General features: G+C 52.4%; 8 protein-coding genes across 8 annotated transcripts; 4 read left to right on the top strand and 4 right to left on the bottom strand.

Moving 5' to 3' along the window:
• Positions 1–46: 46 nt before the first annotated feature.
• Positions 47–1,439, bottom strand: M436DRAFT_37641 (uncharacterized protein; the record flags this gene model as incomplete). Its single annotated transcript, XM_013575221.1, has 2 exons — positions 47–1,272; positions 1,352–1,439. The coding sequence occupies 2 exons, from the start codon at positions 1,437–1,439 to the stop codon at positions 47–49; spliced, it is 1,314 nt and encodes a 437-aa protein (XP_013430675.1).
• Positions 1,440–1,626: 187 nt separating this feature from the next.
• M436DRAFT_78862 (like-Sm ribonucleoprotein) lies at positions 1,627–2,032 on the top strand (the record flags this gene model as incomplete). Its single annotated transcript, XM_013575983.1, has 4 exons — positions 1,627–1,656; positions 1,707–1,778; positions 1,831–1,905; positions 1,964–2,032. The coding sequence occupies 4 exons, from the start codon at positions 1,627–1,629 to the stop codon at positions 2,030–2,032; spliced, it is 246 nt and encodes an 81-aa protein (XP_013431437.1).
• A 528-nt stretch (positions 2,033–2,560) lies between these two features.
• Positions 2,561–3,788, bottom strand: M436DRAFT_38623 (APH-domain-containing protein; the record flags this gene model as incomplete). Its single annotated transcript, XM_013575395.1, has 3 exons — positions 2,561–2,966; positions 3,015–3,631; positions 3,690–3,788. 3 exons carry the CDS (start codon positions 3,786–3,788, stop codon positions 2,561–2,563), a joined length of 1,122 nt encoding a protein of 373 aa, XP_013430849.1.
• A 544-nt stretch (positions 3,789–4,332) lies between these two features.
• M436DRAFT_70032 (uncharacterized protein) lies at positions 4,333–6,507 on the top strand (the record flags this gene model as incomplete). The annotated part of the gene is made up of 1 exon (XM_013575788.1): positions 4,333–6,507. The coding sequence occupies one exon, from the start codon at positions 4,333–4,335 to the stop codon at positions 6,505–6,507; it is 2,175 nt and encodes a 724-aa protein (XP_013431242.1).
• A 236-nt stretch (positions 6,508–6,743) lies between these two features.
• M436DRAFT_70031 (Clavaminate synthase-like protein) lies at positions 6,744–8,351 on the bottom strand (the record flags this gene model as incomplete). The annotated part of the gene is made up of 2 exons (XM_013575787.1): positions 6,744–7,968; positions 8,020–8,351. The coding sequence occupies 2 exons, from the start codon at positions 8,349–8,351 to the stop codon at positions 6,744–6,746; spliced, it is 1,557 nt and encodes a 518-aa protein (XP_013431241.1).
• Positions 8,352–8,768: 417 nt separating this feature from the next.
• Positions 8,769–10,204, top strand: M436DRAFT_78858 (ATP-dependent RNA helicase eIF4A; the record flags this gene model as incomplete). The annotated part of the gene is made up of 4 exons (XM_013575982.1): positions 8,769–8,799; positions 8,933–9,076; positions 9,135–10,136; positions 10,194–10,204. 4 exons carry the CDS (start codon positions 8,769–8,771, stop codon positions 10,202–10,204), a joined length of 1,188 nt encoding a protein of 395 aa, XP_013431436.1.
• A 550-nt stretch (positions 10,205–10,754) lies between these two features.
• On the top strand, positions 10,755–11,456 carry M436DRAFT_78857 (uncharacterized protein; the record flags this gene model as incomplete). The annotated part of the gene is made up of 1 exon (XM_013575981.1): positions 10,755–11,456. The coding sequence occupies one exon, from the start codon at positions 10,755–10,757 to the stop codon at positions 11,454–11,456; it is 702 nt and encodes a 233-aa protein (XP_013431435.1).
• A 99-nt stretch (positions 11,457–11,555) lies between these two features.
• M436DRAFT_78856 (uncharacterized protein) lies at positions 11,556–12,426 on the bottom strand (the record flags this gene model as incomplete). Its single annotated transcript, XM_013575980.1, has 3 exons — positions 11,556–12,194; positions 12,260–12,286; positions 12,382–12,426. 3 exons carry the CDS (start codon positions 12,424–12,426, stop codon positions 11,556–11,558), a joined length of 711 nt encoding a protein of 236 aa, XP_013431434.1.
• Between the last annotated feature and the right edge of the window lie 9 nt (positions 12,427–12,435).

The raw sequence follows: 12,435 nt of genomic DNA, 5'->3' as shown, positions 1-12,435 counted from the left end.
CAGCTTTCCTCACATCGTCGCATGCAGAGGGCCAGCTATGATACCATTACATTCCCCAATCAGCCATGTCTCGACGCATCCCACCACCTAGACCGGTTCTTCCGAGGCCCGGTCGCCCATCTCCATCATCCGCGTCGCTATCCTCACTATCTTCAGTACGGTTGGGTGTAGGCTTCTGGTCGATTGTGGTGATCTGTTGATCATCATTCTTGACTTGCAAGCCCATGTCCTCTCTCAACTTCTGATACTTCTCGCCCGTCTCTTTCAGAGCTGCCTGAACTCTGATCTCTTCCTCGCCGATTCTTGATTTTTCGTCCACCAAGCTCTGCATTTCGTTCGACTTGTGAGCACGAACGATCTCCATCTCCTCCAACCGCCTTCGCAGTCTTTCAACCACGCTATCCATTGTCGGCAGAGGGACAACTCTGGGTGGTGTTTGAGGCCTTGTCGAGTCGGCTTCTTGTTCGCGTGCAGCATAGGTTCCGTGGCGCGTTTGCGCAACTTCAAAGGCAGCATTTCGTTCGGCCTCGCTCTCGTCGTCTTCGTCGTCATCATCTCCGCTCTGACCCTCGGCATCCGCGATCATAGAAGCCATTTCTGCTCTGCGTTTATCGTCTTCCACCCTTTGTGCCTTGCGTCCAAACGTAATTTTGCCATCCGTCGTGAAATCGTCGAAGCCTTCGAGCATGTCCTCATCATCGTGCACTAAACGAGTCTCGGGGTATTTTTCCTTGGGTTTGAGGATCAGCCGACCCTGGTCGTCTCGTGTGACTGCGTCGTCATCTTCCTCGTCGTCACCATCGTCTTCCAGGGAGATGAAGTCGTTCTCTTTGGCTAAGCGTGCGCGACGTGCCTTCTTTTCCTGAATCTCGGCGGCAGTGGGTATGGCGGTAGGAGGTTGATACCTAGAGAGATCGGATCCGAATTTCGACCTGATATCGATTGCAGTACTAGGCGCGACATGCTCAGTGTCTGTGGTTGCGGTGGATGCGACGTGTTGCGGTGTGGCTGGGGTGCTCTGTTTCAGCTCGTCCAGGTAGTCCCTATTGTAAGTTGGACGATCCAATGTAGAATCAAGGCCTGGGCGAAAGACGACATCGGACTGTTTTTCGGCGTTCCGTTGGATAGCAAGGCGGGAGAGGTTTGCGCGTTTGGGAGTGACCAAAGTGGAAGAGTCGTCGTTGTCGTCATCGGAAGCAAACGACGGACGTAGGGCGGAAGACTTGCGATGCTTCGCGACGGGTCGCCTGACTAAGGATGAGGCGGTAGAGTCTGTGAGGAGGGCCGTCAACCAACTGCCACGACGAGCTTTGTTAGAGCTGGCAAATACTGCGGAGGAGTGACGACTAACCATTGTTGCTTGAGGCGTCCGACGGGGTATCTTGTTCATCATGGCCAATCTTCCGTGGCACGCGACGAGCGGCAAATGACTTCTTCATGGTGCATGGAAATAAGAGAGAGAGAGAGAGATGTGTGTGTCGGTGATTGATGATTTTCGGGCAGTCGCAGTCGCGGATGACGCGCGGGGAAGTCGCAAGTGAGCGCAAGCCTCTGGCGCTCGCGACTTTCCTTGTCTAGAGGTCTCTCCGGTACCATCATCCCCGATTTACGAACACTAACTCAACCATGCCTCAAGCACAGCCAGAGTTGAAGAAGGTCAGCTGTTCTGTCTGCTCCACGTTGCGCCCAATCTGACCAGTATACAGTATCTCGACCGCCGCCTGTTCGTTCAGCTCAACGGCAGTCGCAAGGTCATTGGCGTCCTTCGCGGTTACGATGTGCGTAGATTGTCGCTTGATACCGTCGCTCACGTATGTTGACCATTCTCAGGTTTTTTTGAACATAGTTCTGGACGATGCCGTCGAGGAGAAGGCTGGCGGCGAGAAGGTCAGAATCGGCCAAGTCGTACGTCTCTTCCACACCACCTGCACCGCATCGCATACACCTTACTCACATCCTCCAGGTCATACGCGGCAACTCGGTTGTCATGTTGGAAGCACTGGAACGCATGGACGAACACGACCGACGATGAGCGCATCCCTCCTTTATACCCACCCACAGCCACCGACCGTGATTCGACTCTCATACCCGTCCGCCATCACGTCGCAGCCTTCCGTCGCGTTAGTCGACATCATTACCATTCGGACTGACACATCTCGAGCCCTTGCTTGTCCAAGAGAGCATCTCACATATCTGTCAAGAAATTATTATGGCCTTCTTCGAGAGCGTACCAGTCAGCGACGCCTCGATCCAATGAATCAAAATCTTCTTTCTCCTGCCATCTCTTACATCGACCTTGCACTGACCTTCTGGTACACGTGAGGCATTCGTGATAGCTACAGTGACCTCGTGAGAGAGTACCACCATCCCCTGGACAACTACTCGTACGGTGTCATAGGTTTCGAAGACGTATTCCTTGAGGCTCTGAGTCTATCGCCAATTTCGACTATTTACATCGTTTTCGCAATCGCGCCAACCCAGCGCTGGCTTTTAACAGATCTGCCGAGAGGGGTCAAGTCCAAATGGAATTCAGTGGTAGCACACTTGTTTACCGGTCATGCTACAGCTTAGCCTTGCTACCCTGTTTAGCTCTTTCCTTCTGACATTGCTGGACCAGATCCCAACCGACCGTGGCAAAAGGTTTCATCTGCACTGCGTACTCCTGTGCTCGAGCACTACTTGCTTGCCGAAGGGCATATCTCGCCGCAATGCCTTGCATAATGATGCTGCCACGATATATTCCAAATGCTTCGCCCCATGTCATATCTGGCCGTGGATCCCAACCGGCTACTTGTCTGTACCACTCGATACACTGCTGCTTTGTGGGAAGACCAGGTGTGTTGCCAGGAAGGAAGGTCTCACTTCCCCTTCCAATCGATCGAGCAACCGGAGAATCCGCCGTGGTGAAGGGCGTGAGCAGGTTGCTTAGGTCCGACAGTGGATGACCTATCGTTGACATTTCCCAGCTGTACTCGTCAGTTACTGCTCAAGATCCAATCTACTGATCGACTTACTCCAAGATTCCTATAACCTTTGGATCTGTCTTGTGGAATACCACGTTATCGATCTTGTAGTCGCCGTGGACGAAGGTGCTACGATCTTGGGGCTGGCTGTCTTTGTTGCCGAAGAACGCGACCATATCATCAAAATGTGGAATCTTTCCCACTGGCTCTTTTGATTCCACATCGACAGCCTTGGCCTGGGCATCCTGGATGGTATTGAATGTCGCGAGTTGACGATCGTAGAAGCCATTTGCTTTTCCATAGGATGCGAGGTTCACTGAAGCGGGAGCCACGCGATGGAATTTGGCTAGAGTCGTTACTGCCGATCGCCACATCTCCTTCCTGTGCTCAGGACTGACATCTGGCAGACACGGATCTTCAATGATCCTTCCATCGAGAAACTCCATAATGTAGAAAGCCGTGCCGATGACTGCGTCGTCCTCGCACAGACAATATGTCTTTGGCACCGGGACATCAGTTGTTTCGAGAGCATGCAGGATTCTATATTCTCGTTCGACTTTATGAGCAGTCTTTGACAGCAACTTTCCTGGAGGTTTCTTGCGTAGAACGTATTGCTGCTTATCCGAGGATGTCAAGAGATAAGTGGGATTCGATTGACCGTAGCCAAACTGTTGATCGAACACTTAACAAACTTGCAGAAGATTCGGGTGAGATGAACTGATATACCTGTTTGACATCTAGCGGTGTCTTGATTTCTGGGACCTGTTGCTGCAGGTAGCTTTCGAGCGACTTGATGTCTATGGGCTGTCGGATTGGGCCCGCCATTGCAAGACTTGGTAGATTGGATTGAGAAACACGAGAGACAGGCTCAAGAGGAGACTTGAGGGAACAGAGTGATTTTTAGCTGGGCGAATGTATAGAGAGTACCTAGGTATGCACAGAGGAGAGGTCAAGGCGTGGGGTACTGGACCGTACAACCTCGGCACGATTTAAAGTCACAAGAAATGCCATCATGTTGCCGAGAGCCATGCCACAAGACGGTCATCTGTTTGGAAGTAAACATTGGGAACGAGAGCAAGGCATACACAGATTCTGGCCAAGTGCAAGCGCAGAGAGTGCACACGCCAAAGATTCTGGTCTGCTAGCTGGTTGCCCTTTTAGTACTAAAATGAGATGAGATGCGACGAGATGAGATGATTGGGCAGCGTCTTGAGTCGCGGTTGCATGGGTAATCGGATCAGGCGCTGATGGGCCTGACGTGTCTTTGTTTTTGTCTTGTATCTTGTCTTGGAGCTGGAGCCGCGACGGGAAGGAAGGTGTTTATATCTTGTCGTCTTGTTCTTGTCGGTCTTGACACTGTTTTGCTAGCATGTCAACACCACGGCAGCGCGTGCGGCCGTCCAACTCGCCCATGCACACGACGGACGCTCACCGCAAAGCTTCTTTCAACGCCTTGACTGGAAACACTCCTCGATCACCTGCACTCGCATCAACCATGGCCGACCAGTCTGTCGCCTTGGGCGACATGGTCAATGTACCTGGCGACATGTATGGCACTGTCAAGTTTGTCGGGCCCGTCAGGGGCAAGCAGGGCAAATTCATTGGTGTTGAACTGGCCAGCGAATTTGCTGCCAGAGGAAAGAATGACGGCGATGTCGATGGCATCCGCTACTTCGATACCGACATCCCTGGCGCGGGCATCTTTCTGCCTGTCCACCGCGCAGAGAAGCGTCCCTCGCCCGCACGCTCTCGCCCAGCCTATCCTGCTACTCCTACCACTCCCTCGCAATACCGCATGGATACCTACACTCCCCCAACGGCCGCTATGCCCAAGTTCTCTCAGTCTATGGGCCCTGGTGCCCGACCTCCGAGTCCTCTCTCCAAGCTCAAGTCACGTCGCCCGTCGCTGCCACGCCCCGAATCGCCCTTCCGCAAACAACCCAATCTAGTTCCCACCCCAGCCCGCAACTTCTCCATGAGTCAGAGATCTGCTGTCCCTCCACGCTTCACCTCGAGTCCTGCACCGCCATCGTCCACCACTCCTCGTGCTGCCAGTCGTTCTGCCGCTCCTTCGCGACCCTATTCGCGCACTGGCTCTCGTGTTGGAAATCGCTCCGAAGCACCGCGCCCATCAACCAGTTCTGCCGCCTCGATTGCTAGACGCTCTCCCTCCAGACAGGTCACCGTGGATCAGGATGGCGAGATTCAGAGACTAATGGCTCAGCTCGAAGAAAAGGACAGACAGTTGCAAGAACAAGCTGGATCACTCGTGGAGATGGAGTCTAGTCTGAAGGAGATTCAAGAGTTGATACCCGCTGATGGTAACGACGCCGAAGATAGTCCTGATCTGTTTGAACTGCGCCAAGCTGTACACGACAGAGAAGACAAGATCCAATCTCTCATCGACGAGTTTGACGCCCACCGTGCAGATTTCCGCAGCACGATAGACACCCTGGAACTTGCATCAGCCGAAACCGAGCGTGTATACGAAGCGAAGATTGCTGATTTACTGGCCGAAATACAAGAATTGCGTGAGCTCGGCCATAGTCGTGAGGATGTCGAAAATGTCGCTCGCCAGCTTAAGGGATTGGAAGAGCTTGTTGCTGAACTCGAAGAAGGCTTGGAGGACGCCCGTCGTGGAGAAGCAGAAGCTCGTGGTGAGGTCGAGTTTCTGAGAGGCGAAGTTGAAAGAGGACGTAGCGAGTTGCGACGTGAACGAGAGAAGGCCGCCAAAGCACTACAGGGAGCCAAAGAAGCAGAAGGTCAAACTTCCAGAGACAAGGATGTTGAGTTGAAGGATGATGAGATTAGGGGTCTCAAAGCCATTATCCATTCTCTGAGCTCTGGACCGGAAGCAAGCCCTATGGCACGACAAAGTTCAACATCTGGGCGTTTTGCCGACCCAGAGGAGTTGAAAAAGACTCAGGCAACTGTGCAACAGCTTGAACGGGAAAAATCGGAACTCCAAGGGTTGATCGATCGAAAGGCGTTCAGAGAAGAGGAGCTTGAGCGTGCGGTTGAGCAACTAAGACGAGCAGCCGAGCAGGAGAGGAACAGCATTATGAACACCGAAGCAGCCGCAGAGGAGATGCCACGTCAACACCTGTCGAGATCGCCCGAAGCGACCAGATCTCCTACGCGTTACAGATCACCACGAAAGGACGAACAGAAAGCATGGTGCGAAGAGTGCGAGACACCTGGACACGATGTTCTGACGTGTCCAAATGCTCAAGATACCAATGGCCATGAAAATGGTAATGGTCATGAGAGCCATGCAGGACATAATGAGTCCGAAGACGAATTATCCGGCCATATGCGAAACTTGAACGTCTCTGCACAACGCAACGATAGGTATACCGACAAGCTCGAGGCACCTGCCCCGCTTTCACTGAGAAAGACCTTGAGCAACACCAGTAACAATGGTGCGGAAAAGGGCCGGGAAGTTCAGAATGCGCCGGCAGCAGAGCCGGACGCTGATAAATGGTGCGCACTTTGCGAAAAGGATGGTCATCTAGCATTTGATTGTCCCGATGAGCAGTATTAGAGGAGAGATTGTTTGAGACAATTACAATATGCTGTATCCATAACATTATTGGATTCGAACCTTATGAACGTGTCTTCCTGTCTTGGGTATTACGTTACTGCTCGCTCCAATGGGCATGCTCGCTTGGAATGGACCAACTCCATCTTTTCCACATCGTCGAGAATGTGTTTAGACGTTGTTGCTCATGAGGAATGACTTCTTGAGATAACATAGTTGTGAAGTGTGGTTGACTGAGACTACGGCACTTCTTCATCATCGTCTCCACCAAAGCCGAAAGAGAACCCACCTTCGACGTTGGCGTCCTCGATCGTCGACTTCGTCAGCTCTGCCCACTTGCCTTTTGGCCCTTTGCTCATCTTTTCTAGTTTGGGCAGTGCCTCCTCCAGGGCTTCTGGCTCCTGTTCTCTGAGCTTTGCAACAAAGAGCTCGTAAGGATTTTGCACATCTTTGGCGAACCCGCTGACTTGATCAGACTTGTCTCGGAGGAAATGCAGTACTGAAGCAAGTCTTTGACGGGGAACGAAATTTTGAGTCAACGCAATCGAATCTTCGAGGTTGACGACCAAATGATACCAGCCAGCTGGCACATATAGCAGTTCACCGGCCTCGCAGATGCCTTCAATACATCCTTCTGTGCGACGTGCCTCCGCGTGGAAGCCAAGGAACCATTCTGCAATACTCAGAGGGGATGTTACCTCGCTTTGGTCTGCTGATACAAAGACTCCGGGTGGTGGGGGTAGAGAAGCGGAAGAAGGAAACATGATCCAGTACTTGCGTCCCGTCAAGACCGCGTTCCATGCGCAGGTCGCATTCGGGTCTTTGTGGAAAGTCGAACCACTGCGAGATGGGCCAATGATCAACCAGCGGTGGTCGGGTCGTTGATCTCCAAGAACGCTGAACAGGTCAGGACCAAAGAACGAAGGTGCCCAGTATGCCACTTTACGCTCATTTTCGGCGTCTGGCACATCGGGAGAGGTGCCATCGTACAAGTGAGCATTAGAGCTGTCGGCTACTTGGATATTCATCTTCTCTGCAAAAGAACGGTCAAAGAGATACAGAGGACTCTCGTCATGATTGTCCTTCATGTAGTCAACATAGACGTCGAAGGGCCAATCGACGGCTTCTGCTCTGAACTTGACCTTGGAATACTGTTTGAGCAGAGATTTAGCAGACCACGACCCAAACACCGGCCAACGTCTAGTAGGCTCAGTGATGATGAAGGGCTTGTTGGTGTACGATTCAGTAAACTCAGCAAAGGTCAAGGACGTGAGACGATGGATCTGATTACGAGTGGGAATGTTGTTTACAAAGGGGTCCAGAGGCACGTGAGCACAGAAATATGGCCGATGAAGAGCATCAGAAAACAGATTACTGCAATCCACGTCGGGTTCTTGAGAGCGTGGTTGTGAAAGGACTGTCGATCTCCAGGTACCACGCCAGTTGAAATTGTCCGGGTGTGATCTCGAGTGATGTTAGACTGGCATGAAGCGAATGACAAATACAGGTACATACTCTATGAAGAGAAGTTTCCATAGCTCCTCAGACCTAGTGAATGCATGCAGTGCACGGCAAGTAGCACCCAATCGAAGCAAGTCCTGAGCGTCAAGGTATTCCAGGAATTGAGTCAGCAGTTCGTCAGGCAGCAGAGCAAAAGTCCCAATTGCTGCTTTTAGATTGGTCGTAGCAGTAAAAGCATTTCCAGAAGGACGGATTCCGAGCGGATGACTCCAAATGGTAGCAGACTCGTCAGGATTGGCTGCTTCGTCAACGCCGGGGTCAAGTCTCTGTTTTTTAAGCGGCCTATGTTCAAGATGCTGGTCTAGCAGAGCCGCTGGAGGAGTCATAGTGAGGAGTGAAAACGTAGTGTCCAATGGATTTCACAGCCCACAAAGTCACGAGAGATGGATCGAGTGACGGTTGAAGAATGGCGGGCTGTCAGTGGCCAGAGACAGACAGTCATAAGAAAATGTGAGCACAACGGATGATGGTGGTGGTTGGTCGCAGGCGAAAGGCGAAGGCGGGTGCGGGTGCGCACGGACGGGTTTTGCAGCACAGCGAAAAAATCTGGTTTCATTATATTCGAGCGCGCCCCTCTTTTCCTCCAGCCATTTTCATCACTCCCAACAATCTAGATATCCTTGCAGACTCTCACACACGAGAGTTTTGGTTTCTAGTCCCCCTTCAAATACCCAGCGGCGCCCTTTCGCCCTCCGATCCAGCTTTCAACACAACCCACCTACCAACAACTCCAAACCGCAATCATGGCTTCCGGTCTTGAAGAGGTCCCCGAGGGTATGTTCATCCCCGTCGCCTGAGCTGTCGCCCGCACGTCCGCCTGCCTCGAAAATCTGAGCGCTTGCGACGACGGCGAACGCTGCACTGCTTGCTCGCAACGACTTGCGCTGACCACATTCCCGCGCTGCAGGACAGATCGAGTCCAACTACGATGAGACCACCGACTCCTTCGATGCCATGAACCTCAAGGCTGAGCTCCTCCGCGGTGTCTACGCCTACGGTTTCGAGCGCCCCTCTGCTATTCAGCAGCGCGCCATCATGCCCGTCATCAAGGGTAAGCTAGTTTAAGCCCGCTGTTTGCCCTCGCATTCCACTCACACACAATTCTACAGGCCACGATGTCATTGCCCAGGCCCAGTCCGGTACTGGCAAGACCGCTACCTTCTCCATCTCCGTCCTCCAGAAGCTTGACCCCAACGTCAAGGCCTGCCAGGCCCTTATCCTCGCCCCTACCCGCGAGCTTGCCCAGCAGATCCAGAAGGTCGTTGTCGCCATCGGTGACTTCATGAACGTTGAGTGCCACGCCTGTATCGGTGGTACCAGCGTCCGCGACGACATGAAGGCTCTCCAGGACGGCCCCCAGGTCGTTGTCGGTACCCCCGGCCGTGTTCACGACATGATCCAGCGTCGTGTCCTCAAGACCGACTCCATGAAGATGTTCGTCCTCGACGAGGCCGATGAGATGCTGTCTCGCGGTTTCACCGAGCAGATCTACGACATCTTCCAGCTTCTCCCTCAGTCTACCCAGGTTGTCCTCCTTTCCGCCACCATGCCCCAGGACGTCCTCGAGGTCACCACCAAGTTCATGCGCGACCCCGTCCGTATTCTCGTCAAGAAGGACGAGCTTACCCTCGAAGGTATCAAGCAGTTCTACATCGCTGTTGAGAAGGAGGAGTGGAAGCTCGACACCCTCTCCGATTTGTACGAGACCGTTACCATCACCCAAGCCGTCATCTTCTGCAACACCCGCAGAAAGGTCGACTGGCTCACCGACAAGCTGACTGCCCGTGACTTCACCGTTTCTGCCATGCACGGTGACATGGACCAACAACAGCGTGATGTTATCATGAAGGAGTTCCGCTCTGGTTCTTCCCGTGTCCTCATCGCCACTGACCTTTTGGCCCGTGGTATCGATGTCCAGCAGGTCTCGCTGGTCATCAACTACGATCTCCCCGCCAACCGCGAGAACTACATCCACCGTATCGGTCGTGGTGGTCGTTTCGGTCGTAAGGGTGTTGCCATCAACTTCGTCACCGCTGACGATGTGCGCATGATGAGAGAAATCGAGCAGTTCTACAGCACTCAAATCGAGGAGATGCCCATGAACGTTGCTGGTATGTGGAGTGCAATTGATCCTACCTGAGCAAACACCAAGCTAACACAATACGCAGACCTCATCTAAACGAATTTCAAGCCAGGAAGAAAGGGACTGCAGCAGTGCATGTCTGCGGCAGGCCAATGTTTTACGAGGGATCTACGGCTGGTCTTACCTTAGAATGTGATACCATGGCTGGGACGGATCCCACTTCTCATGCATTTGGGCGTTTGTCTTTTATGGTCGAAGTTTTTTCAAAATGCGAATACATGCCCTATTCTAGATGCTAGGTTGGGGCGAGTTTCTTGTCTCTTTTTCAAAAGAATCTTATCCTTTTCAACTGAATCTGTCTTCGGCCTCCATTTGCATGTGACAGGGAAAGCACTGTAGCGCTCTCCGCTTCCTACCAAGTTGAACCAAGAAGGTGCCTCTACGCCAAACGTACCTGCCCGGAGTCCTCCTTCACATGGCATGAACTTTTACGTTCGCCCCTCTTCTGTCTCGCAGTTCATCTACTCTGCCCTGTTCCGAGCAGATCAATCCTATTGCCTCTCAGCGTTCTGTCATTCCAAGGCAACCATAGCACTTATCCATTCCTCAAGGTCCGGCCTCTCTCACTCTTCTCTCACCAGCCAAAATGCCACCCGTCTCTACTGCACCTCGCGAGCTGCTCTGGTACCACCAGATCCAGAGAGAAACACGCCATCTGCTCGAGCAGATCAGTAAACAACAAGCAGACCTGGACAAGCTCAAGAATCAATCGTCTACCGACCAAAAGCAACGAGAACAGAGTCAGCAGCTTCTTCTGGAACTCGAGACGAAACAAGCCACAGCTCTTGAGCGCAGGAGGGAAGACTTTGAGCGAGAGAAGGAGATACTGAAGCGTATCGGCAAGCTCGAAGAGTCTGTAGAGGCGCTTCGCAGAGCCAACGAGAGCCAGTCCATGGTCACAGGAGCGGCCAGCCAGTGGCATACACTTGAACGGAGGCTTGACATACTTGAGCAAAACCAGGCCAAAAGCTTACAGCAGGACGTACAACGACTCAATCTGAGGATCGATGCTTTGGCTAAGGAGATGAAGAATTCCATCAAGGATCCAAACACATTCGCTAAGCAGCGTTCCGATCCTAGCAATGACAAGGGGTCTGCAGCAGAAGCGGAGAAGAATGCAGGAACCGCAAATGCAGGAGACAAGGTCAGAGGAGCAACGGATAGCGAGGAATTGCAGGCCGAACGAGAGATATCAAGCCAGAGACCTTCAGACTTTGTTCAGAAGAAAAGACGACCTGGAGAGAAGCATATTCCTTTCAGACCGACTCCTCCAGAACTGAGTTGGTAGATGGGAAATGGAAGAGAGAAAAGACAGGTTTGCGCACACACCATGATCTGGCTTTAGTGAAACTATGGAGGGGATGGATATGTACAATAGTCTAGCTTTTCAGGTCTCGCTGAACTCATAAGGACCGTCGCGATCCTTGACCTCGACCTCAATGTTAGCTTCCTCAACTTCCTTGCCGTCAATGCGCATGCCAGCTCTGATAACGTCGCCTGTCTTTACAGAGCCCACACCCTTGGGGGTACCAGTCAAGATGATGTCGCCCTTCTCGAGGGTCATGACTCTGCTGATGTCGGCCAATTGCCTGGGGATCTGGAAGAGCATGAGGTTGGTGTTGTCGTTCTGCTTCATCTCACCGTTGACGCTTAAGAACAACTCAATGTTGTGAGGGTCGGGGATCTTGGACTTGGCGATGGGACCAGCGATGGGGAGGAATGTGTCGAAGCCTTTTGCGATGCTCCAAGGAAGACCCTTCTTCTTTGCTTCTTCTTGGACGTTACGGCCAGTCATGTCAATGGTGAGAAGATAACTTTCGATGGAGTCTAGAGCAGCCTGGGTGTCGTTGGGGTCAAGATCCCTGACCTTGCGACCCATGACGAGACCTAGTTCGACCTCGTAGTGCACATTGACACCTCTGGGACGCAGAACAGGACCATCGCCCTTGAGAAGGATGGATGATGGAGGCTTCAGGAAAAAGAAGGGGTTTGCTGGCTTCTTGTTACCCAACTCGGTGATGTGGTCCTTTGTACGATCAGCCATGTTTTTGGTGAATAGCGACTTTTGAGGATTCAGGTTGGCATTCGTACCATGTAGTTTCTGCCAATGCACATGATCTGTTGTGGAATGTCAGCTTTCTTAGATAACTTGTTACAGTGGTCGTGACAAAGATAAGGAGTAAGTGGAGTGGAGACGTGTGTGAGAGACTGACTTTACGGCAATTCGAGGCAACATTGCGAAGAGCAGGAGAAGCCATGGCGGAAGA

Source organism: Aureobasidium namibiae (genome assembly GCF_000721765.1).
Source record: "Aureobasidium namibiae CBS 147.97 unplaced genomic scaffold scaffold_2, whole genome shotgun sequence".
In the NCBI taxonomy this organism is placed as follows: Eukaryota; Fungi; Ascomycota; class Dothideomycetes; order Dothideales; family Saccotheciaceae; genus Aureobasidium; species Aureobasidium namibiae.
This window is presented reverse-complemented; position numbering and strand designations above follow the sequence as displayed.